The 26,136-nt window shown below is 36.9% G+C and overlaps 1 protein-coding gene across 8 annotated transcripts in view; it reads left to right on the plus strand.

Moving 5' to 3' along the window:
* KANSL1L (KAT8 regulatory NSL complex subunit 1 like) overlaps positions 1–26,136 on the plus strand; it is a 127,884-nt gene that overhangs the window by 79,406 nt on the left and 22,342 nt on the right. For 7 of the 8 annotated variants that reach the window (XM_055398033.2, XM_055398029.2, XM_055398039.2 and 4 more), the window contains exons 6-7: positions 6,976–7,180; positions 25,348–25,513. In XM_055398033.2, the coding sequence (XP_055254008.2) occupies positions 6,976–7,180; positions 25,348–25,513 (371 nt within the window). The remainder of the gene's footprint in view (positions 1–6,975; positions 7,181–25,347; positions 25,514–26,136) is intronic. The other variant, XM_055398034.2, reaches the window with a different exon arrangement.

Below are 26,136 nucleotides of genomic sequence, written 5' to 3' on the forward strand. Positions count from 1 at the left end.
TTAAAAAATTCACTTGAAAATTCCATTTATTCTCTGTAAAAGCAAATTGAATGCCTGTCGCTATTCATAAATATCTTAACTGCTAAGATTTTCTAGAATTGTAATAGAAATAAGTTATATCAGAAAGTCATTACTATTAGAAAAATTAGGAAATGTTAATAAAACATGAACTCATGACTTTTGGAATATTTTCTTCGATAAAACTCTTGGTCATTTTGCACTTTTTAAATTAGAAGAAAAAATTTAAACTTTATCCATGCTTTCTCTCTTACAAATCAAAATATCTTACAGCTCTCATCTGCTTTATTTTACTTATACATTTATAATGGGCATATATAAGATAAAATAAGGTACATCATAGCTTACTATCAGAAACTAACTTTTGTAAGTCAAAGTTAAGAGATTTAGAATGGAACTCAAGGCTGTGTAAATGTGCCTTATTTTTCTGAATGCTCTCTTATAACCTTCTATTTAGAGCTTCTTTTGGCTCTTAAATTATAATGTTTCATCTTTACTCATTCACTAAAGTATTTAGGTAAGGTATGTAGTGTTATGTGCTTCCCCTGTAAGTTATGGGCTTCCCTAGTGGCTCAGATGGTAAAGAATCTGCCTGCAATGCAGGAGACCTGGTTCAATCCCTCAGTGCCGAAGATCCCCTGGAGAAGGAAATGGCAACCCACCCTAACATTCCTGCCTGGAGAATTCCATGGACAGAGGAGCCTGGTGGGCTACAATCCATGGAGTTGCAAGGAGTCGAACATGACTGAGCAACTAACACTTCCATATTATGTGGTGTTATATACATCCCCTGTTCAAAGCACAGAGCTGGAGTGATAAATCTGAAAATATATATATGTGTATATTTCTCCATTCATTCTATAAATATTTATTGAGCATTTGTCCTATGCCAAGTATAATATCAGGAACTTCTGATAAAAAGCTAAAACACAGTCTCTCTATTACTTACAGTTTTAGAAAAGGAAAAAAAACACTAATCAGATAATAACACAAATAATTGTAAAATTGGCATCATGAAAAATACTATGAAGAAAAGGTGAGCAGTACTATCAGAACTCATAAGGGAATTTGACTTTGTCTTTGGAGAGACTATGCAAGGGCTCAAAGACTTACCTGAGGTACTAACTTTTGAACTGAGAGCCAAATGGTTATTGGAAATTACGTAAGTGAAGGAGGATATGAGAAAATTCCTGGAAGCAGATATTATATATAATAGGTCTAGAACTGGAGCAACTGTGAGTTATTTGGAATTAAAAGAGGCAATGTGGCTGGAACACAGGGAAGAAGAGGGAATGTGACACAGGAGGAGGCTGAGAGAGCAGACCAATCAGGGCCTTTTCCATTAAGGATTTAAGTAGTTTTCTCAAGAGCGGTGAGAAGGCTTTGAGAAATTTTAAGCAGTATAGGCATGGGAGGAAAGGGTAAGACAGGACCAGATTTGTTTTCCTGAAAGATTAGAAGGGACTGGATGGAATAAAGTATGAATGAGGGGGCGGCGAGTTACAAGGGTATAGGAGGAATTCTGACAGAAAAAAGCTTGTATTAAGAGAGTGGGCGTGGAAACGGAGAAAGGTGTAAGCCTAAAAACCACCCTCATTTCTTCCCCCTCCTCAATTATTTAGTTTATTTTAGAGCCAAATTGTACTATCTCCCTATTACACAGAGGCCCTAGGCTATCCTTTTGGAAATTTTTATTGTTCTCTGAACAAAAGCTTCTAGTTAGAAATCTAAAGGAGTGTGATTTGTGTCCTTACCTGGTACTACCCCACTTGTAAGCATGCTATTTCAAAATTATATGTTGATATTTATTGATAATTTTTGTAACAATTATGATGGTACTTGGCAGTGGTTTATTGTATCCTCAGCTTCTGGGGTTTCCTAGGTGTACCCAAAACTCAGTGGGAAAACTTAGCCTTGTCTCTTATTGAAATGTTTTTTTCTTCCTGGGTTTTCTCCTCCTCCTCTCCCATGTCTCTTATATCTCCTGCATTGGCACGCAGGTTCTTTTCCACTAGTGTTAGGTATTGGATTATTATCTCCTGAGGGGAAAAATAACCTTGGATTATAGAGTCACTTAGGCAGCGTTTTGTTGTCCTCCAAATAATTTGCTCTTGTTCTCCTTTTCAGTAAGATTCATTCTCTTTAGTGTAAACCATTGGGCAGAATAAGTGAGTTTATCAGTGGTTTGCAATAACCCTTTACAACAGCTTCGCAGGTGGCTCAGTGGTTAAAGGATCTGGCTGCCAGTGTAGGAGATGCAGGTTCAATATCTGGGTTGGGAAGATCCCCTGGCGGGCTATAGTCCATGGGGTCGCAGAGAGTCTGACACGATAGAGTGACTAACCCTCTTACTTTCATCAATTATTTATAAAGTGACTTAAGTGCCAACTTTGGTGAGCTTTTTCCGATGATACAGTATTAGTCTTTGAAACTTGAAAATATAACATTTAGGGACACAAATGATAAGCTTTCCGTTTAAACTAGCCTGTGAGCCTCTCACCAGTTCAAAAGCTGAGCGATGTCATTCAGTGAGAAGATAGTGGCTCACCTCCTTATACCTCCTTCAGGGAAGGGGAAACAAGTGCCCATTAACAACTAGAGAACTGAACAGAGGAAAGAACTGGTTAACTGTGCTCCAGACTGCTAGAATATAAACTCTTCATTATCCCTAGACATTACCCAACAATGTCTCTCTTTTAAGGAGCCAGTGTCATCTGCCTAGAGATATTTCTCACTTGCTAGAAGAGCCACCTTTTGTGCTAGACCTCCTCCTACGTTCCTGAATCCTCACTGTCCTGATGTGATCACCTCTAGTACTAACCACCTACTGTAACTGGTCTTCTTCCTGACCTTGGTTCACTTCTGTATCTGACATGCTTAGTACCTAACTTGATACTGGCTATCAACTATGCCTTCTGTTTACCCTTGACGTGGTAGCCCAGGTCAAAGGCTGGTTTCTTTTTTGTTTGTTTGTTTTTTAGGTAATTATTTTTTATTGGAGGCAAATTATTTTACAATATTATATTGGTTGGTTTTGCCATACATTGATATGAATTTGCCCCGGGTTTACATAAGTTCCCCCTCCTGAACCCCCCTCCCACCTCCCTCCTCCCTTTATCCTCCCTCTGGGTCATCCCCGCATGCCAGCCCCGAGCATCCTATAACATGCATTGACCCTGAACTATTGATTCGTTTCACATATGACAACATACGTGTTTCAATGCCATTCTCCCAAATCATCCCACCCTCACCCTCTCCCATAGAGTCCCAAAGACTGTTCTATACATCTGTGTCTCTTTTGCTGTCTCGTATACAAGGTTATCATTTGCATCTTTCTAAATTCCATATATATGTGTTAGTATACTGTATTGGTGTTTTTCTTTCTGGCTTACTTCACTCTGTATAATAGGCTCCAGTTTCATCCACCTCATTAGAACTGATTCAAATGTATTCTTTTTAATGGCTGAATAATACTCCATTGTGTATATGTACCAAAGCTTTCTTATCCATTCGTCTGCAGATGGACATCTAGGTTGCTTCCACGTCCTGGCTATTATAAACAGTGCTGCAATGAACATTGGAGTACACGTGTCTCTTTCAATTCTGGTTTCCTCGGTGTGTATGCCCAGGAGTGCGATTGCTGGATCATATGGCAGTTCTATTTCCAAATTTTTGAGGAATCTCCACACTGTTCTCCATAGTGGCTGTACTAGTTTGCATTCCCACCAACAGTGTAAGAGGGTTCCTTTCTCTCCACATCCTCTCCAGCATTTATTGCATGTAGACTTTTGGATAGCTGCCATTCTGACTGGTGTGAAATGGTATCTCATTGTGGTTTTGATTTGCATCTCTCTGATTATGAGGGATGTTGAGCATTTTTTCATGTGTTTGTTAGCCATCTTTATGTCTTCTTTGGAGAAATGTCTGTTTAGTTCTTTGGCCCATTTTTTGATTGGGTCATTTATTTTTCTGGAATTGAGCTGCAGGAGCTGCTTGTATAATTTGGAGATTAATCCTTTATCAGTTGCTTCATTTGCTATTATTTTCTCCCATTCTGAAGGCTGTCTTTTCACCTTACTTATAGTTTCCTTTGCTGTGCAGAAGCTTTTGATTTTAATTAGGTCCCATTTGTTTATTTTTGCTTTTATTTCCAATATTCTGGGAGGTGGGTCATGGAGGATCCTGCTGTGATTTATGTCGGAGAGTGTTTTGCCTACGTTCTCCTCTAGGAGTTTTATAGTTTCTGGTCTTACATTTAGCTCTCTAATCCATTTTGAGTTTATTTTGGTGTATGGTGTTAGGAAGTGTTCTAGTTTCATTCTTTTACAAGTGGCTGACCAGTTTTCCCAGCACCACTTGTTAAAGAGACTGTCTTTTCTTCATTTGATATTCTTGCCTCCTTTGTCAAAGATGAGGTGTCCATAGATGCGTGGATTTATCTCTGGGCTTTCTATTCTGTTCCATTGATCTATATTTCTGTCTTTATGCCAGTACCATACTGTCTTGATGACTGTGGCTTTGTAGTAGAGCCTGAAGTCCGGCAGGTTAATTCCCCCAGTTCCATTTTTCTTCCTCAAGATTGCTTTGGCTATTCGAGGTTTTTTGTATTTCCATACAAATTGTGAGATTATTTGTTCTAGTTCTGTGAAAAATATCGTTGGTAGCTTGATAGGGATTGCATTGAATGTATAAATTACTTTGGGTAGTATACTCATTTTTACAATATTTATTCTTCCAATCCATGAGCATGGTATATTTCTCCATCTATTAGTGTCCTCTTTGATTGCTTTCAGTAGTGTTTTATAGTTTTCTATGTACAAGTCTTTTGTTTCCTTAGGTAGAGATATTCCTAAGTATTTAATTCTTTTCGTTGCAACAGTGAATGGAATAGTTTCCTTAATTTCTCTTTCTATTTTCTCATTATTAGTGTATAGGAATGCAAGGGATTTCTGTGTGTTGATTTTATATCCTGCAACGTTACTGTAATCATTGATTAGCTCTAGTAGTTTTCTGGTAGAGTCTCTAGGGTTTTCTGTGTAGAGGATCATGTCATCAGCGAACAGTGAAAGTTTTACTGCTTCTTTTCCAATTTGTATTCCTTTTATGTCTTTTTCTGCTCTGATTGCTGTAGCCAAAACTTCCAGAACTATGTTGAATAGTAGTGGTGAGAGTGGGCACCCTTGTCTTGTTCCTGACTTTAGGGGAAATGCTTTCAGTTTTTCACCATTGAGGATAATGTTTGCTGTGGGTTTGTCATATATAGCTTTTATTATGTTGAGGTATGTCCCTTCTATTCCCACTTTCTGGAGGGTTTTTATCATAAATGGATGTTGAATTTTGTCGAAGGCTTTCTCTGCATCTATTGAGATAATCATATGATTTTTATTTTTCAGTTTGTTAATGTGGTGTATTACGTTGACTGATTTGCGGATATTGAAGAATCCTTGCATTCCTGGGATAAAGCCCACTTGGTCATGATGTATGATCTTCTTAATATGCTGTTGGATTCTGATTGCTAGAATTTTGTTAAGGATTTTTGCATCTATGTTCATCAGTGATATTGGCCTGTAGTTTTCTTTTTTTGTGGGGTCTTTACCAGGTTTTGGGATTAGGGTGGTTTCTTAAGAGCAGACTGTTACTTAGCACTTTATACACTTCAGGTTTTTATAGTAATACATATGATATATTACAAAAAGTAACATCAGTATATGAGACTGGACCTGTTAATATCTTAAACTTTTCTCAGATAGACAATCTTCAGAATATTTATTAACTGATAATTAAAACATTCATGACTAGAGCTCTCTGAAGACTGAAGTTAATATTTTAGAAATAAAATATTTATCATCAGATTTTTTTCCTTATACTGGCCTGGCCAATAGACATACTCAATTATATATTTGTTTGTAATCACCAAATTCCATATTTTATTATTCTCTTTTGGTTTCACCAACAGAAGCCATTCAGGTACCTTTATTTCTAGTTTCTTACTACTACATAAAGTATTCTTGAATTACTTGCTTTATCTGAAAGATAATAGAATATTTTCAGCTGTAAATATTCAAAACCAGTGATACAGCTATAGAAAAACTGTATCTTATGTTTACCTTTAAACACTGATCCTACTTGAACCAAATAGCACATTTAGAATTTATTTGTGATTAGCAATAGCACATATAGATTCACTTGTTGATCTTAGAATGCTAAGTTCGCTAGCTTTTGTTTATATAAATAAGGTTGAACTGGTAGATTATAGTGCCTGAAAAGCTGAATATTTTATATGTAATATACTGGTATAAATAAAGTTAAAGTTATGTGGTGACAAGCATTAACTCCCTCCTGATGTTCTAAAATATTTAAATAAATATTTAAAAATTAATATGAGGGATAATTATAAAATTATGCTTATTTTCATGTGTAGTTTGTGTGATCTGATAAAATGTTTTATAGTTTGTATCTTCTGTATCATCAGAAGTTTTAAAAAATTCTTAAAACGTAGACAGATTCCATCTTTGTTTCAGAATTCCCTGAAAAGATATGTAATGCTTATGTAAGAGCAGCTAATGATGTCGTGATGAGACCTTAGCCTTTTTAAAATCTACAATCCTGTGTAAATTCACCCTTATTGAAAAAGAATTTGATGTAAATACTTTTAACACTGTAATATTCATGATTATTGATTTACAGTGAAATTTACATTATACTAGTGAATTCGTGTAAGCATCTCTAACTATGGGATATTTATTTTGCAGGAGAAAATACAGATTCTGTTTTCACAACTTGAAATGTAATTTTCCATTAATATTGATTCTTTCATCAGTTGTTACCACAAAATTGGCTAAAATTAATGCTCCTCTGTCATAATAGATCAAGGTGATTTACATTTAGTTTTCTTTGTCTTTGTTTGTTTGTTTTGTTTTATTCTCTCCACTCCCCAATTATTTCATGGCATTTTAGTGCTTCAGAGAATTTAGATGAGCTCTCTTCCTCCAGTAGCTGGTTACTTAACCAGAAGCACAGTAAGAAAAGGAGAAAAGACAGGACAAGATTGAAATCTCCATCCTTGACTATCATGAGTACAGCAGCTCGAACAAGGCCACTTCAGAGTTTCCACAAACGAAAACTCTACAGATTGAGCCCAACATTTTATTGGACTCCACAGGTAAGGTTGCCTTTGGGAAAACATGAACAAAAATTTTACTGTCCATATATTTCACAAGTGACAGGATATGAATTGTACATAGTTATTTAGAAGAAGTAAGACTTAATAATTTTTTTTAACATAGCAGTGTATTCTGAAATTCTCACAGTTCCCTTTTTTTTTACATCATGCTTAAACTAATCTGAAAGAAAATTACATATCAAGTTGATTTTAAAATTTTACCGGTAAGGGTAATAAGACACAAGCATGTTATATATTTGTCTTTTGCTTAGTTCTTTACTAAAAAAAAGTTTTTTCTTTAAAGGTAAAAATCTACAGGGCTGTAATTATTTTGGAGGAAATGACATTGTTTTCCCTTTTAGCCTTATTATTTGTTAAATATGATGAGCACCCCTTTTTCATATAAGCAGTTAAAGTTTAGATGACCATGCTTACACTTTTTACAAATAAAATATGCTTTACTAAAAGCATTCATTTTGAAAAGCATGTTTTTCATTTATTAGCAAAATATTTGGTTTACATCTTTCAGTACATATCTTAAACTGTGATGGAGGGCAAAATAAGTTATCTCTAGTTATCATTAGGTATAACATGCTCTTTTTCTATATTTTAAATAATATGTCAGAGGAAAGGAATTTATCTTTGCTTTAGTATTGTTTTGAGTATTACTACCTTAGCTGTTTTTAAATATATTTCTATAAAAAAATCAAGATGCTTTGTTTCATTACAAACCAATTTCAAATTTGGTTTTATAGGATCCTTTTATAAATAGGACTATGAATTCTGACAAATTAATTTTTTTATCAATAATTTGATTTTTGCCATTTTGTAGTTCAGTTACTAGTATGCTTTCTCAACTTGAAATTTTTCAAAGTTTTATTTCAGAATTTTCAGAAATTTTACATAATTAATCAATCTAATAGGAAAATATTTAAAATTTTTATTTAAGAAATTATACTTTAACAATTTTTATTTAAAGTTGCTATAAGTAATAAATATTGAAATTGATTTTATAATTTCATAGTTATAAATAGAATTGTCTAAGAGAAATATTTCACATATAAATAGGTCTTAGTATTCTGACTGGAAGGAATCTGTTTGAATAATTTAGAGGACTTGCTCAGCATTGCTAACATACTATGTATGCCTTAGTGATGTAAAGATTGGCTTGGAAAAGTGAACGAATTTAAAACTTTCAGTAAACAAAGGAGAAACAAGTCTAATATTATTGTTACTAATAGGCCATAAAATTTATCATATTCCAGTCATAATGCTAAGCCTATTCAGTACATATTTTTTTTTCAGTCTTCAAACATATGACTATGAGGCATTATTAATCCCACCTTTAGATGAAGAAATTGAAGTTTAGGGAGATTAAGTAACTTTCCCAAGGTCATAGAGCTAGTAAGAAATAGGTCTGATTCCAAAGCCCATGTTTTTACCAATTAACATTTACATTGGTAATAACAAAAATAACCCAGATTTTTTTAATCAGTATTTTTATTGAAGTATAGTTGATTTACAATGTTGTATTAATTTCTGCTGTACAGCAAAGTGATTCAGTTATACACACATATATTTTTATTTCTTAATATTCTTTTCCATTATGGTTGTCATAGGATATTGAATTTAGTTTTCTGTGCTATACAATAGGACCTTGCTATGTAAAAGCTTACATCAGCTAACCCCAGCTTCCCACTCCATCCCTCCGCCAAAAGTGTCCTTTTTAGCAGCCACCAGTCTGTTCTCTGTCTGTGATTCTTTTGTTTCATTGTTAGGTTCATTTTATCATATTTTGGATTCCACGTGTAAGTGATATCATATGGTATTTGTCTTTCTCTTTCTGATATACTTCACTGAGTATGGTTATCTCTAGTTGGATCCATGTTGCTGCAAATGGCATTATTTTGTTATTTTTTATGACTGAGTATATTCCATTATACCACTATCTTCTATATCCATTCATCTGTTGATAGACATTTAAGTTGTTTCCATGTCTTGGCTATTGTGTATAGTGCTGCTGTGAACATGGGGGTGCATGTATCTTTTTGAATTATAGTTTTGTCTGGATTTATGCCCAGGAGTGGGATAACTGGATCTTATGGTAATTCTATTTTTAGTTTTCTGAGGAATCTTCATACTGCTTTCCACAGTGGCTAAACCAAAATTTTTGTTTGTTTGAAATCAGTAAAGACTATATATTTGGGGGTTGGAGAAGGAGCTTGGTTAAAGGCACTGAGAAATGCACCACAAAGGATTGGTTTTGAAAGATAATCCAAATTTTGAAAGGGTTTGCGTCAAGATAAAGAAAGCACTTGAGTAATTGGAACAGAGATGGAAAAAATGTGTGTGTGTGTGTGTGGATTTGCTATGTGAAAAGGTCTAGAACAATAATGACTAATAGAACTTTCTAATGATGGAAATTTCTATAATTATCTGTGCTGTCCAATATGGTAGCTGCTAGATACATGTAACTACACATGAAATGTGACTAGTGCAGCTGAGGAACTGAATTTTTCTTTCTATTAATTTTGATTTAAATGGCCACATTTGGATAATGACTACCATATTGGATATGACAAGTCCAAACTCAATCTTACCATGATAGCAGTGAGAACACCTGGCACTCATTCTTGTTTTCTAATACCATTCCCTAGTGAAAGGAAATATGGATTGTTAGAGAAATGGCTGAACTCCAGGCTTGGGAAAGAGGGGATATAAAATAGGCCTGGAACATCTTATTGTTACCAGAAGGCAGGGACATTTTTTAAAAATGATGATGGCATGTCAAGAAAAATAAACAAAAACCCAAGAGCTTGTTTGAACAAGCTTCACTCCCGCTTTGAGCATTAGAAGAATTAACAGTAATGAACCCAGTGAAAAGAAATAGGAAGCCATGAATCTATTCTGATGAGAATCAGGGAGAGGGAGAGGATGGGAGGGAGAGAAAGAGAAAAGGGAATACTTTTACATAGAGTAGGATTCTGATTAACGTAGAGTGAGCAGTGAAATGAGACAGTCATTGCAGTAATCATAGTAAAAATTGGTTGGGTAAGAATCAACAGTGCATGAAAAGTCTGGGGGCAGGATTCAGGTGAAGTGTGATCAGGTGTAAGATTGTCTTAACTATATGATCAGGTGTAAGACTGTCTTAACTATATGATCAGGTGTAAGACTGTCTTAACTATATGATCAGGTGTAAGACTGTCTTAACTATATGGTAGAGAACCAGACAATAGTCTTGCCTGAGTGATAGAAACTAAAATGGGAAGGATACAGTATCACATGGGTCTGATACAATATCACTATGAAGTATTCTGACCAGAGCTACACAATCTGAATTTAGTCTTAAGGAAACATCAGACAAAGCCAAAATCAGAAACATGCTATTAAGAAACAAAAACTGGCCTGTATTCTTAAAAAAAAATCAGCGGCATAAAAGCCGAGACAAGCTGAGGAAATGTTTCAGATTGAAAAAAAGACTTAAAATATTTGACAACTGAATGAATATATGATTCAGGTCACAATTCTTTTGGAGGGAAAAGATTATGGGGACAATTGAGAAAACTGAAATATTGATGGTAGGTTATATTAAAATATTGTATTGATGTTGAGTTTCCTGACTGTACTACATTACAGTTATGTGAGAAAATATCTTTATTCTGAGAAATACACATAAAATGTGTATAGGGATAAAATGACTAAGGCATCCATGCATCCATATTATGTAATAAATTAACTCCTATGCATCTGGCATTGTGCTAGCTATGTAACATCCTTGGGAGAATTTAGGAAATAATTATTTAAATAATTTTCTATAGTGTTTAATAGGGTACTGGTTGAGAAAAGCTTATATAAAGGGCAGTGGAGAGAGGTGGATGCCAGTAGCAACCACTACCAGTAGCATATAGTAGATAGATGGCTGATCAATATTCTCATTGAAACAATTACATGGAAAAGTTACTTTAAAACTCATCATACTATTCAATACATTAGGGCAATTTCTGGTTTCAGCTCCAACATGTAAAGAGCTTGAAAGTTGTTACTCCTGTCCTTACAGCAAGAAGAAGGTGAACAAACTGAAATTTGGTGCCTTTTCATGAACCCATCAGAGAATAGAGGTTGCAGGGCAAATTGCCACCCTGAAGTATGGAGAGACAGGCCAAGAGTCTCAAACCAGAGTCTCAGCCAAGATTTGGAGGAGAAACCACAGCAGTCACAAACTAACTGGTTGTTTAGCCGCTCAGTTGTGTCCGATTCTTTGCAAACCCACGGACTGTAGTCTACCAGGCTCCTCTGTCCATGGGATTTCCCAAGCAAGAATACTGGAGTGGGTTGCCATTTCCTTCTCCAAGGGATGTTCCCAACCCAGGGACTGAACCTGCGTCTTCTACATTTGCAGGTGGATTCTTTACCACTGAACTCATTTATTGACACCCTAACCCCTGGTATCTTAGGGGTTATTTGATTATAAGGTTTCTGCAGACATAAGTTGAGGTAATTAGGGTAGGCCCTAACCCAGTCTGACTGCTGCTGCTGCTAAGTCACTTCAGTTGTGTCCGACTCTGTGCGACCCCACAGATGGCAACCCACCAGGCTCCCCCATCCCTGGGGTTCTCCAGGCAAGAACACTGGAGTGGGTTTCCATTTCCTTCTCCAATGCATGAAAGTGAAAAGTGAAAGTGAAGTCGCTCAGTCATGTCCAACTCTTAGCAACCCCATGGACTGCAGTCTACCAGGCTCCTCTATCCATGGGATTTTCCAGGCAAGAGTACTGGAGTGGGTTGTCATTCCGACCAGTGTCCTTATAAAAAGGGAAATTTTTATACATACAGAGTGAATGCCATGTGAAGATGAAGACTGAAATCAGAATCAATTCCTTGGTTCTTATATAGAACAAGAAACACCAAAGATGGACAGCAAAAACCAGAAGCTGGGGAGAATAGAATAGGTTCTTGCTGTCTTCAAAAGAAACCAGTCTTGCTGAAACACTGATCTGACTTTTAGCCTCCAAACTATGAAACAGTAAATTTCTGTTGTTTAAACCACTCAGTTGTGGTACTTTGTTATGATAGAGCGAGCAAACTATTACAGTGACCTTATTTGGAAATAGAGTCTTTGTATACATAATTAAGTTGAAGATCTTGCGATAAGATCATTTGGGGGTTAGGATGGGTCCCAAATCATGTGACTGGTATGCTTATAAGAGAAGGGAGATAGAGGTTGGAGGCACAGAGATACAGAGAAGAAGCATTTGTGAGGACAGAAGCAGAGATTAGAGCTAGGGAATAGGGAACATCAGGAGCCACCAGAAGCTGATAGATGCAAGGAACAGTTCTCCCCTACAGCCTTCAAAGGAAGCTCAGCCCTGATAAAATCTGTTTTGGACTTTAGGCCTCCAGAACTGTGAGAAAATTAGTTTCTGTGATTTTAAGCCACCTAATTTATGGCAGTTTATTATGATAGCCCTAGGAAACTGATACAGAGTTTGGTTCCTAGAAGTAGGATACTGTTTTAATAGATACATAAAATTGTGGATGTGACTTTGGGATTGGGTAATTGGATCCAGGTTGGAAGAGTTTTGAGGTGTGTGTTAATCAAGTCTAGATTCTGATGAAAACTCAGAAGGAAGTGACGAGGATAGAAGACAAAGGTGCTGTCATCTTAGAGAATAGATGTATTGTCATGAACAGAATGTTACTAGAAAGAAATATGAATGTTAAAGGTGATTCTGGTAAGATTTCAGGAGATGTTACTAGAAACTGGAAGGAAAGTGATCCTTGTTATAAAATGGTAGAAAAGTTGGTTGAGTAATACTCTGCTGCTGAATGGAAATCAGAACTTGTAAGCATTGAATTCTTGGATATTTAGCTAAGCAAATTATCAAGCAAAGTGTGGAATTTGCAGTCTGGTTTCTACTTAATGTTTATAGTTAAAATATCAGAGGATATGGGATTCCCAGGTGGCACTAGTGGTAAAGAACCTGCCTGCCAATGCAGAAGATGTAAGAGATGCTGGTTTGATCCTTCCATCAGAAAGATCCCCTGGAGGAGGGTACCTGCTCCAATATTCTTGCCTGGAGAATTCCATGGAGAGAGGAGCCTGGAGGGCTGCAGTCCATAGGGTCTCAAAGAGTCAGACACAGCTGAAGCTGACTTCACTTGCACGTATCGGAGGATATAGATAAATTGAGGAAGAAACTGTTAAGCAAAAAGGAACCAGAATTTGATAATTTGGGAAATTCTCATGCTTCTGCAAAAAATTATATAGCATGCTCTGGAGAGAATCCAAAGATGTGGCTGGACAATTTTTTGTTAGAGAGATTATGCATATAACCCTGGGATCCGGTTTAGCTGAAGCCAGGAAATAGAGAAATCTGAGAAATCTTGAGAAATCTGTGTGCTGGTTAGAACTGGACGTGGAACAGTTAGAACTGGACGTGGAACAACAAACTGGTTCCAAATGGGGAAAGGAGTACGTCAAGGCTGTATATTGTCACCCTGCTTATTTAATTTATATGCAGAATACATCATGAGAAATGCTGGGCTGGAAGAAGCACAAGCTGGAATCAAGATTTCCGGGAGAAATATCAATAACCTCCGATATGCAGATGACACCACCCTTATGGCAGAAAGCGAAGAAGAACTAAAGAACCTCTTGATGAAAATGAAAGAGTGAAAAAGTTGGCTTAAAACTGAACATTCAGAAAACTAAGATCATGGCATCCAGTCCCATCACTTCATGGCAAATAGATACGGAAACAATGGGAACAGTGACTGATCTTGTTTTCTTGGGCTCCAAAATCACTGTAGATGGTGACTGCAGCCATGAAATTAAAAGACGCTTGCTCCTTGGAAGAAAAATTATGACCAACCTAGAGAGCATATTAAAAAGCAGAGACATGACTTTGCCGACAAAGGTCTGTCTAGTCATGGCTATGGTTTTTCCAGTAATCATGTATGGATGTGCAAGTTGGACTATAAAAAAAGCTGAGCACCAAAGAATTCATGCTTTTGAACTATAGTTTTGAAGAAGACTCTTGAGAGTCCTTTAGACTGCAAGGAGATCCAACCAGTCAATCCTAAAGGAAATCAGTCCTGAATATCCACTGGTAGGACTGATGTTGAAGCTGAAACTCCAATACTTTGCCCACCTGATGCGAAGAAAAGACCCTGATGCTAGGAAAGACTGAAGGTAGGAGGAGAAGGGGATGACAGAGGATGAGATAGTTGGATGGCATCACCGACTCTATGGACCTAAGTTTGAGGTAAACTCTGGGAGTTGGTGATGGACAGGGAGGTCTGGCATGCTGCCGTCCATGGAGTTGCAAAGAGTCGGACACGACTGAGCAACTGAACTGAACTCAGGAAATAGAGATGACATTATTCAGATAAGATCTAGGGAAAACCCTCTTTTCTAATGACAGGGGTCATCTTGACATACAGGGGAGACCCACCAAGTTTTTGAGAATGTTATATTAATAGAAATTACTGACTTAGATTGAAAGGGTCAGAAACTGCACAAAATAAAAATTTTTTAGACCCTCAAAATTTTATAATCAGGCATGCAAGATAGAGCTACTCAGAAACAAACATGTACTAACCTTCTGAAAAAAAGAAGGTAAATCATAGGACCTAAATGTGAAAGGAGAACAATAGAACTAGAATAAAACAATGTCTTCATGTCTTTGGGGATAGTCAGCTTCTTAAACAGGATATAAACAATACTAATCATAAAAGGAAAATTGTTAATTTGGACTTTGTTAAAATTATGAACCTATTTCCATTAAAGACAGCATCAAAAAGAACAATAAAGTATACACTGAGTTAAGACACTTGCTATATGTGTATATTTGTATGTCTCTCTATATATCTCCAACAGAGATGTTGTATCCTGAATATATTAATAATTGTGAAAGTGAAGGTGTTAGTTGCTTAGTTGTATCTGGCTCTTTGTGACCCAACAGACTGTAGCCCGCCAGACTCCTCAGTCCATGAAATTCTCCAGGAAAGAATACTGGAATGGGTTTCTATGCCCTTCTCCAGTGGATCTTGCCGACCCAGGGATTGAACCCAGGTCTCCAGCATTGCAGGTAGATTATTTACTGTTTGAGCCACAAGGGACGTCATTAATAATTAAATTTATTCCTAAAAAATAAGAAAATAGCAATCCAATTAAAAATAGGCATAACCCAGAGTTGTAAACTTTAAAATGGTTAAAATAGTAAACTTTCATGTGTATTTTACCACAGTAAGAACTTTTAAATAAAAAAACAGAAGATTGAACAGGTCTTTCATAGAGGAGGGATATCCAAATGGACAAGTATATTAAAATGTGTTTAAAATTATTACTCATCAAGGGAATGCAATTAAAACCACAGTGAAATACACTGCATACATCTATCCTTATAATTCAGCAGTTCTACTCTTAGGAACTTTCCCAGGAGAAATAAATACATTCATACACAAAAAGACATATACAAGAATTATTGTAATAGCTTCCCACCCAGGTAGCACTAGCGGTAAAGAACCCGCCTGCCAATGCAGGAGACATAAGAGACGCAAGTTTGATCCCTGGGTTGGGAAGATCCCCTGGAGAAGGAAATGGCAACCCACTCCAATATTCTTGCCTGGAAAATCCCATGGACAGAGAAGCCTGTTGGGCTACAGTCCATAGGGTTGCAAAGAGTCAGACACAGCTGAAGCAACTTAGCACACATTGTAATAGCTTCACTTATTAAAGTCTGAAACTAAAGCAATCTAAATATCTATCAGCAGAATTGTGGCATATCAGTAAAAAGGATAGACTACTGTTCAATAGCATAGATGTGTTTCCCAGAATTATGTTGGTTGAAAGAAAAGAGTACATACTGTATATTAAGCATGAATAAAAGTTAGCAGTGAGAGAAGTTACAATTGTGGTTACTTCAGTGCAAGCGGTAAGAGTTGGCCAGGAAAGGGTGCAGCCAAGGTTTCTGGGTTGTTGGAACTGCTTTGTATCTCGGTCATGGTGGTGGTGGATGCTACATGTAAATGCGTGCAAAGATTGATCATGATACGTATCTTCTTCACTATGGAAGTATATATGGGTTCATGCTACACAGAGTTAGCCCATCCTTATTTGGTCATCTCTTTTTACATGATAAACCATCCCCAAATTTAGTGGTTTAAAAACAATTTATTCCCTCATGATTCTGTAAATTACCTGCGTGGTTCTTCTTTCAGTCTTGCCTAAGGGATCTCATACAGTTACAGTAAGATGGCAGCTGGGACTGGAGTCATCTAGGGTTTTGAATGGGCTAGAATACTTGGGTTTCATTCTCTCTTTATGTAATCTCAGAACCTTTCCATGGAGCTTCTCCACCAGATTTTTCTTGAGCATGGTAGTTTTACTTTGTGATCCAGATTCTCAAAAATGCAAATATGAAAGCTGTCAGTGCTTTTTAATTAGTGCAGTTTTATTGGTTAAAGGGAATCTGTGTAGGATTTAATGTGGGAGAGACTATTCAAGGGCAAGAATACTAGGAGCCGTCAGTAGGGACTACCATTGACCATCTCTGATTCCCAATTACTGACATCTCTTTCATATGTAAAAACGACCTAATCTTTTCCCCTCAGTTTAGTTCAGTTGCTCAGTCATGTCCGACTCTGTGACCCCATGGACTTCAGCATGCCAGGCCTCCCTGTCCATCACTAACTCCCAGAGTTTATTCAAACTCATGTCCATTGAGTTGGTGATGCCATCCAATCATCTCATCCTCTGTTGTCCCCTTCTCCTCCCACCTTCAATCTTTCCCAGCATCAGGGTCTTTTCAAATGAGTCAGTTCTTCGCATCAGGTGGTCAAAGTATTGGAGTTTCAGCCCCAATACTTCTTTTCCCCTGAAGACCTCTAATTTCTCATCTCATTACCTCATTAGGTTCAGGCTTAAAATCTTAAAATCATCCGCTTAAATCATGTCCAGGTACCTGCACTGAGACTTTTTATGGCTCCCCAAGTGTAGTTCTTTAGGTTTAGCTCCTCGTGTGTGGTTTCTCTGGATGGAAAGATTTGTGAACTAATGTTATTAGTTGTTTGATTTATACCCAACATATAATAGTGAGACAGGGATAATCAGAAGAAATACTGCTCAGACAGGGGGGAATGGGAAGAATATAGCAGTTCTGAAATACACAGTTACTGCATGTTGCAGGTTTGTTAATGTGGGCCTGTTCCTCTGGAAATGGTTCTTTCTTAGCTATTACTTCTGCCCTAGAAACTCCTGACTACATCCTCTGACTAACCATTTCTTTTCGACAAAAAGAAGCACCTTTTAAAATATGTAGTGGTTTTCTCAGCATGCTTTGTTTCTATAAAAGACTAAAGGCCCAGAGGTCTTGTCATTTTGAGCTGCTTCTGTCCCAGTACAATTTCAAGTCCAAAACTTTGTGGTGCTCCTATGTATCACATTGAAATAAACTCCATTATAGGAAAATCATATCTGTATACCTCTTCAACACAGGCCCTTATTGGGTTTTGGACTTTGTGTCGGGCTGCTGTGGGCGAATACCCTGAAGACACTTAATGGCAATTTTTGTGCGGCACAAGGCACACCTTTAAGATTCTTAGGAGGATCTGTGAACATGTCTCAGACCTTTCTAAGGTCTTGGTTTTCCAGTCTCATCTCTGAGATCCTGACCTTGAGGCCACAGTTTTACTGGCAGCTCTCTGGATTTGATCTTTGTACTGATGTCATTTCTTACTGTGTGAAACTTTTGCTGTCTGGAGTGGCTGTAAATGAGAAACAGTCTTATTTTTGAACCCAGCAAGTCTTAGTTCTATATTTCCTTTAAATTTTGTTTGAAAACTTAGTTCCTTTTGTACCTAAGCTCATTGCTCCATCCATACTCAATCACAGGCAGTTAAGGGAACAGTTGGCACTGTCAACATTCTGCCTAGACCAGATCTATGAATTCATTATGTACCTTTTTTATCCTCCACATTTTTATAGCAATTGTTATACTACTTGTTCTTCAGAGCAACAAGATAGAGGTAAAAGGATTGGGATAATTATTTAGAATCATCATTTGTAGAGGTTATGATCCCTTTGCTGGGCAAAATTAATAAAAGGCATTATTTAGTATGCAGTTTTACTTGATTTTGTTCCTTTTACAATACTGATCTCTAATAAGAATGTCAAATAATAATAGCTAATAGTTATTAAGCAATTATTATGTGCCAGACACTATTTTGACATATGAATACCTTATACATACTTCTTCTTTCATGCCCAATTTTATATGAGAAAACTGAGGGGAAAAAAAGAGTTAGGAGACATGAAAATAAATGAAAAAATACGAAGGTTAGAGTGGAAGATTCAGCATATGTGTTCACAGAGGGAAACACCCAGGATAACTGGCTTCTGCAACCACTTTTGTCCTGGAGCTTTGACAGAAATTTTCAAATTTGGTGCAGTTGCTAGTAGATGATAGTTATGGGGGATGCCGTTGGGCTTTTTTTTTGAGACCTGAAACACACGGCCAGTTTTCACTTCAGAACATTTTTGACCAATGTTTTCCTCATAACACTTGCTAAATACTTGTGCTGCAGAGAACAGTAGGCTTAAAAAAATCATCAGTGACAAAACCCCTTCAAAGCAGGGTGGTACTCTCAGTGTACTCTTTAAGATTTTTTTCTTAAGGTCTGAATGATTAGGGAAAAGTCTGTAAAATACAGCAAACACTTAACTGAAAATCTTGACGGGCCAAGAACAAATTAGGTATAGAAAACCATATGAGGGCAGCAACACATACTTAACTTAGCACACTCCCCAAGTAGATTAGAGAGAAGCCTGCAGTTTTTCTGCTTAGCAGTGGGGAAAGAGAATCCTCTATGGAGAAAGATTACATCATTTGGAGCCTTTATGATTTTTTAAAATATACCATCTGACATTCAATCAAAAATTACTAGGCCTCCCAAAAGATAGGACCAGATGACTAGCCATCAAGAGAGAAAAACAGACAAATTAGATTACTAAGATATCGTTAGTAATGGAGCATATCTTATGCTTATCTGTTAAGAGCACGCTGTGCTGTGCTTAGTCACTCAGTCGTGTTTGACTTTTTGAGACCCCATGGACTGTAGCCCTCCAGTCTCTGTCCGTGGCATTCTCCAGGCACGAATACTGGAGTGGGTTGCCATGCCCCCCTTCAGGGGATCTTCTTAACCCAGGGATCAAACCCAGGTCTCCCACATTGCAGATGGATTCTTTACCAGCTGAGTCACCAGGGAAGCCCAAGAAACTGAAATGGGTAGCCTATCACTTCTTCAGGGTATCTTCCTGTCCCTGGACTCGAACTGGGGTCTTCTGCATTTCAGGTGGATTCTTTACCAGCTGAGCTTCCAGGGAAGCCATAATGGAATATAAGATATAGTTAATGAACCAAAAGACTTATTAAGATAAAATACTCAAATAGAAGCACAGAGATAAAAATAGAAAAAAAAATACACAAACAGAATTAGAGAACTGTGAATTAGTGAAAAAAATTAACCATATATGTTATTGGACTCTAGAAGAAAGGAAAGAAAATAGGGGGGAAGTAACATCTGAACGGGCTTCCCTGGCGGCTCAGAGGTTAAAGCGTCTGCCTCCAATGCGGGAGACCCAGGTTTGATCCCTGGGTCGGGAAGATCCCCTGGAGAAGGAAATGGTAACCCACTCCAGTATTCTTGCCTGGAGAATCCCATGGGCGGAGAAGCCTGGTAGGCTACAGTCCACGGGGTCACAAAGAGTCGGACACGACTGAGCGACTGAACGGAACGGAACATCTGAACAGATAATAATAGTATTTCTGAAACTAAAGCAGGACATCAACCAATAGATACAAATTCTCTGAAACTCAAAAGTAACAAATATAGAAATTATATCAAGACATAGGAAGCCAGATAAAAAGTGAGGACACAGAAAAATATTAAAAGTAGTCAGGGTAAAAAAGATATATTACCTTCAAATGAGGTCAACAGTAAGACCTAACTACTAGGTAGAAGGAGCTTTCCAGGTGGCACTAGTGGTAAAGAACCTGTCTGCCCGTGCAGGAGATAGCTATATGAGATGCAGGTTCCATCCCTGGGTTGGGCAGATTCCCTGGAGGAGGAAATGGCAAGCCACTCCAGTATTCTTGCCTGGAGAATCCCATGATCAGAGGAGCCTGGAGGGCTACAGTCAATAGGTTGCAGAGTGTGACATGACTGAAGTGACTTAGCATGCATCCACACTGAGTAGAAATAATGGAAACCAGATGAAAATGTGAATATTCTTAAAGTGCTGAAAGAAAAAAGTCAATCTGCTATTCTATATCCATAAAAATATCCTTAAAAATGATGATATACAAAAGTTTCAGATAAATAAAAATGGAGGGAATTTGTTGACAGCAAATCTACACTAATAATAATGACAAAAGGAGAAGGAACATGATCCTATGTGGAAACAGAATTGTAGAAGGAAGTAAAGAAAAATGGAAGGAATAAATATATGGGTAATATAAATGTTGACAATAAAATAATGGTAGTATAATGTAGCGTTTTAACTGTATATGGAATTGAAATGCGTTACCACAGTAACAAGAGGGTGAATGGAGTTTAAAAGTGCTCTAACGTTCCATTGTGTTCAGGGAAGTGGTAAAAGGAATAACTTGTTTTATGTTCTAAAAGCCATAAGTTACATATGCATTGTAATCTCTAGGAAAATCACTAAAAGAGAAGAATGTATAAGTTTAAGTTAATTGAGGGGGAAAACATGACAAAATATTTTATCAATCCTAATAAACCAGGATCAGTGAAACACAGGAACAACCATCATATCCAAAAAATTTCCCTATGCAGTATAGAAAATAAATCCAGTTTCTGGTTCTGTGCAAAGAAATTGTTAAATCCCTAGCAAGATTCCTCAAGAAAAACTGAAAGTTGCTTTGACATTTATAAATTTGTTAATGTAGTAACCCATATTAAGAAAAGTCAAGTAATCATTTCAATAGATTCATAAAAAGTATATGATTAAGTTCAACATTAACATAGTTAAAAAAAATACTTTGGCAGAGAAGGCATACATCCTGATAAAGAGTATACAGAAAAAAAATCTGCAATCATACTTAATCCTTGTAATTTTTTTTGTTTTTAATTTTCCATCTGACTTTATTTTCAAATACACTTTCTTTAAAAAAAAAAACCAATACACTTTCTGTGAAGATGACAAATATCAGTATTAGGAAATCCAATTATACAAAAAATACTCCATCTAGTCTGGGATAGATATATTTATTTTTGGTAACATACATTAAGCGGCACTAATTACACAGTAACTATAAGGTAACTAACATGAAACCACAGAACTGTAACTTTACCACAGCTGCGTGGACTTGGGCCTTTCTGGCTGAGCACATTTTCAAAAAACTGGTTAGCCATCCAGAGCTATGCCAATGAAATCTGTTAAAAGGAGTAAAGCTCTGAAGTGGTGACTCACCAGAGTACCTTGCAGCTGATAGATGACAGACAGGACATGTTAGTTATAAAGTAGTTACAGCCTAATTCACAAAAGTTACCAACGGCTTCTCTTTCTAGAAAGAAGCAAGAAGTTAAGAAATTCCTTGAATTAGCGCCTGGTGTGTCAGGTGGGAGTGCAGAGGAGGGCTGTTAGAGCAGTGTCAGAAGGACCCTGGTGGGTCAGGTGGGTTGGACATCATTAATAATCATGGTTAATCCTTGTAATTTTTAATTATGAAAAATTAGAAGCATTTACTGTATCAGTTCAGTTCAGTCGCTCAGTTGTGTCCGACTCTCTGCGACCCCATGAATCACAGCACGCCAGGCCTCCCTGTCCATCACCAACTCCCGGAGTTCACTCAAACTCACGTCCACAGAGTCGGTGATGCCATCCAGCCACCTCATTCTCGGTCGTCCCCTTCTCCTCCCGCCCCCAACCTTTCCCAGCATCAGAGTCTTTTCCAGTGAGTCAACTCGTCGCATGAGGTGGCCAAAGTATTGCAGTTTCAGCTTTAGCATCAGTCCTTAAGGGACAAAACAACATGTCTTTTGGCCATTTCTATTCATTATTTAACTGGTGAGCCTATCCAGCATGTTTGGAACCTTATAAATAAAAATAGTTAAAGGTTTTAGGACTGAATGAAACAATCTAAACTGTCGTGACTCATAGAGAATATGTTTGATTAATGGAAAAACCTATCTAGGAACCAGGCTCCTCCTGACTTTGTTTGCTCTTTTGAGCATTACCCTTCCTCACAAGATTCGGGGGCGGGGCGCGGGACCGGGATCCCATCACAGGTGGAAGAATGGAGTGCTAAATGACCTTCTAAAGGTTGCACAGATGACTGCTCTTCATGGTGTTCTGACTAGAATTTAGTGATTTGTAGATGCAGGGACACTTGAGAAATGTGCCCAACTGAAAATCAGGAGTTTTAGAACAGGGAGGGAGACAGCACAGATATTGGGAGGAAAGTAAGTCTTCACCACAGGCTCGTGGAGGCGGGCCAGGAAGAAAAGTCATCAAAGGTATGGGCATTGTTGTGTTTCTAAAAGTAAGACAGTGTGTATAGGTGCTTTTTAAACATTATTTTATACCTCCCTTATAAATTATATACTCTTTTATATATATGAAATGGTTCATTATTAAAATTAAAACATGTAATGGATAGTTTTCAGGCTTTACTTTGCTTGAATCTTATGCAGCATATGGTATTGTTGATCATTCCCTCTAGACATTTGAATTTTTATTGGCAAGAATCTCCAGGTTTTTCTCTTATTTCTCCATCCTCCTTTTCAGCCTCCTGGGCTTCACTTTCTCTGCAAGGGAAAAAAGGCCTTTTCCTAGATGCCCCTCACTTGTCTCCATAATTATTTAGGATAGCTTCAAATTGGCTAATGGGTTTCCTGGATTTGGAAAAATTGCAAGAGAAAACTAATTACATGGTAAATATTCAGATTTTATCACCTTTTATTCATAATGTTCTAGCCATACATGGAAAAAAGAGACGTTAGCACATTTTTTTCTAATTTTAAATAATTGTTCCTTATATCTTTTTGAACTACATCATAAAAGAACAAATTATTCTAGAGTGAGTCACAAGTACCATTGCATCTTGTAAAGGTAAAAAATTGCAACTGTTCCCATAGATATATAGCATCATTAGAATAAATTTTGGAAATAACTCACAGCTTTATTATCATGTCGCACATGTTATATCTTCTTACAAAATCATCAATTTGCTTGACCACCCAGAATGACTGCATTTCCTAGACTTCTTGCAGCTGGGTATGATTAGCTGACCTAAGTCTTGGCCAATGCAATATAAACAGAAGTCATTACATGATAAATTTTAGCATATATAAACAGGAACTATTTTTCCCCCAGTGGAATAGTCTCAGGCACACATGTATTTGAAAATTCTATTCACTTTTTTTAAAAGCAAATGAGATAAAATTCATTTGGTCAGCACTCAAGCTTCAAGCATATGTTAGGGATTGTGTCAGGTTCCAGGAATACAGGATTGAACAAATTATAGTCCCAACCTTCAAGGAGCTCACAGTCCAAAGGAAATCTAGTTAAATGCTATGGCAGGCATGGCTATGCCTCTCTCTGTCAAAACACAGAGAAAACATGCCAGTTAGCCAGGAAACTCAAGAAAGTTAGCAAACTTAATGTAAGTTTACAAAGTAATTTTTTTAAATAGCATCTAAAATTCTATTATGAGCATTTTAAATATAATTTCCTAAAAAAAAAAAAAGTCCTAATGATACTGTAGTAGGTGGAGGTAAGAGGTGACAGAAGGAACACAAGTAAACTCATATTAACTTTTAAAATATTTTTTCTGTTTTATAGATTTTTTTAATTGGTTGTATCCTTATCTGCTCTGTTAGTCGCTCAGTCATGTCCAATTCTTTGTGACCCCATAGACTCTTGCAGGCCAGGCTCCTCTGTCCATGGGATTCTTCAGCCAAGAATACTGGAGTGAGTTGCCATTCCCTTCTCTAGGGAATCTTCCTGACCCAGGTATTGAACCCAGGTCTCCCACATTGCAGACTGATTCTTTATCGTCTAAGCCACCAGAGAAGCCCAACTATTTATAACCAGAAAAATATAATTTAAGAACCCAACATTTAAACATTATATATTTTTAATGTAGCAGCATAACTTTTTTTATTTAGCAACATGGTTTTCATGAGATTTCTGGAATCTTAACTTTACATTAAACTCAGACTCATGTAACATATTGCATATTTTATACATATCTTTTTTTTATTGAAGGATAATTGCTTTACAGAATTTTGTTGTTTTCTGTCAAACCTCAACATGAATCAGCCATAGGTATACATATATCCCCTCCCTTTTGAACCTCCCTCCCATCTCCCTTCCCGTCCCACCCCTTTAGGTTGATACAGAGCCCCTGTTTGAGTTTCCTGAGCCATACAGCAAATTCCCATTGGCTGTCTATTTTACATATGGTAATGTAAGTAATGTTTTATTTTAAATTGTTTTACTGAATATAAGTATATGATATTTTTCATAGTGTTTCACTGTTGTTCCAGTGTGATATTGCCTGGCATTATAATTCAAAGCAGACTCTAGTTTCACTCATTGGTTATAGCAGATTAGAAGGAGGAAAACAGTACAGTTGACCCTGGAAAAGGTGTGGTTAGAGGCATCAACCCCCACACAGCCAAAAAAAAAAAAAAAGAAGGTCTAAGGTCTATGTATAACTGGATAGTCAGTTGGCCTTCCTCCCTGTCTTGTGGTTCAGCATCCAAGGATATAGCCAACCATGGCTCATGTAATACTATAGTACCTATTAAGTGAAAAAAAAAAAAAAAACACCCCACATATAAGAGGACCTGCATAGTTCAAGCCTGTGTTCAAGGGTCAGCTGTAGGCACAATTCTTCTTAACATGATACCTGCTCAGTGTCACATTTCTCACTAATCTTAAGTGTAATCATTTTCTTTTGACTTAAAGTTGTTCAAACTCATTTCTCTTTTTCATAAAGTGCTCTCTCCAAGGTGATTCAGTAATCCAGGACTTCTTGCTGATGTCATTCACACACTATACTATAACTGTTATATTCTTTCTGAATCAGTTTTCCAAAAAAATGAAGTCTTTAAATTTTTTTTTTTTCCTTACAGACTTTGCCTTCAAAAGAAACAAGGTTTTTAAATACCGCACAGCTGCCTTGCCTGCAGTCAGCTTCAATTTGGAGTAGCTGTGAACACAGTTCAAAGTCTCAAATGTTAACAGAACACGTATCAGAGTTAGATTCTTCTTTCCATTCTGTTCTATCATTGCCAGCAGGTAAACCTCCTTATAAATTAATTAATGAATTAATGTTCTGTCTTTGCAAGTTGATTTTTTAATTCCTTGGAAACCATTTTGACTCACTTTGCAAAGTACTTAACTTTTGATCCCCCTTCAAGTGTTAAATTTTTAGCATTTTATTGATAATATGGCTATGCTATTAAGTCAGGGTTCTTTTTCTAATGTGTGTTTGTTTGTTTTTTTGCATGGAGTTTTCCCGCCATATGGTATTCCCCCATCTATAATCAACATTGAATTTCAGAGAAGAAAATTGTCCATCTTTAGACATACTCAACTTTTGAACCTCAAAAATACCAGTAATCTACAACGGAACGGATGAGGCATTACATCCCTATGTCCCTAACAGGGCTTTAAGTTTCTCTCCAGTTCCTGTTTTCTGTTTGAATGTCACCAGCCTTATGTACACTGAAACTGAAGTAAATATTTAGGGTAAAAAAAGAAAACATTCTTCACATTGGTTATCTCAAGTTCATCTCTTTGTGGGAGGATATCTCAAATGAGCTTTGGTTTCCTCTTCAGCTTTTGGTTCTAATCATCCAGGGACTTACTCCTAGCACCATTTCTTGTACCTATTCCTGCCCTGAATCTTAGTTTGGTTT

Source organism: Moschus berezovskii, chromosome 2 (genome assembly GCF_049115385.1).
Source record: "Moschus berezovskii isolate FMDL1 chromosome 2, NW_MosBer_1.0, whole genome shotgun sequence".
Taxonomy (NCBI): domain Eukaryota; kingdom Metazoa; phylum Chordata; class Mammalia; order Artiodactyla; family Moschidae; genus Moschus; species Moschus berezovskii.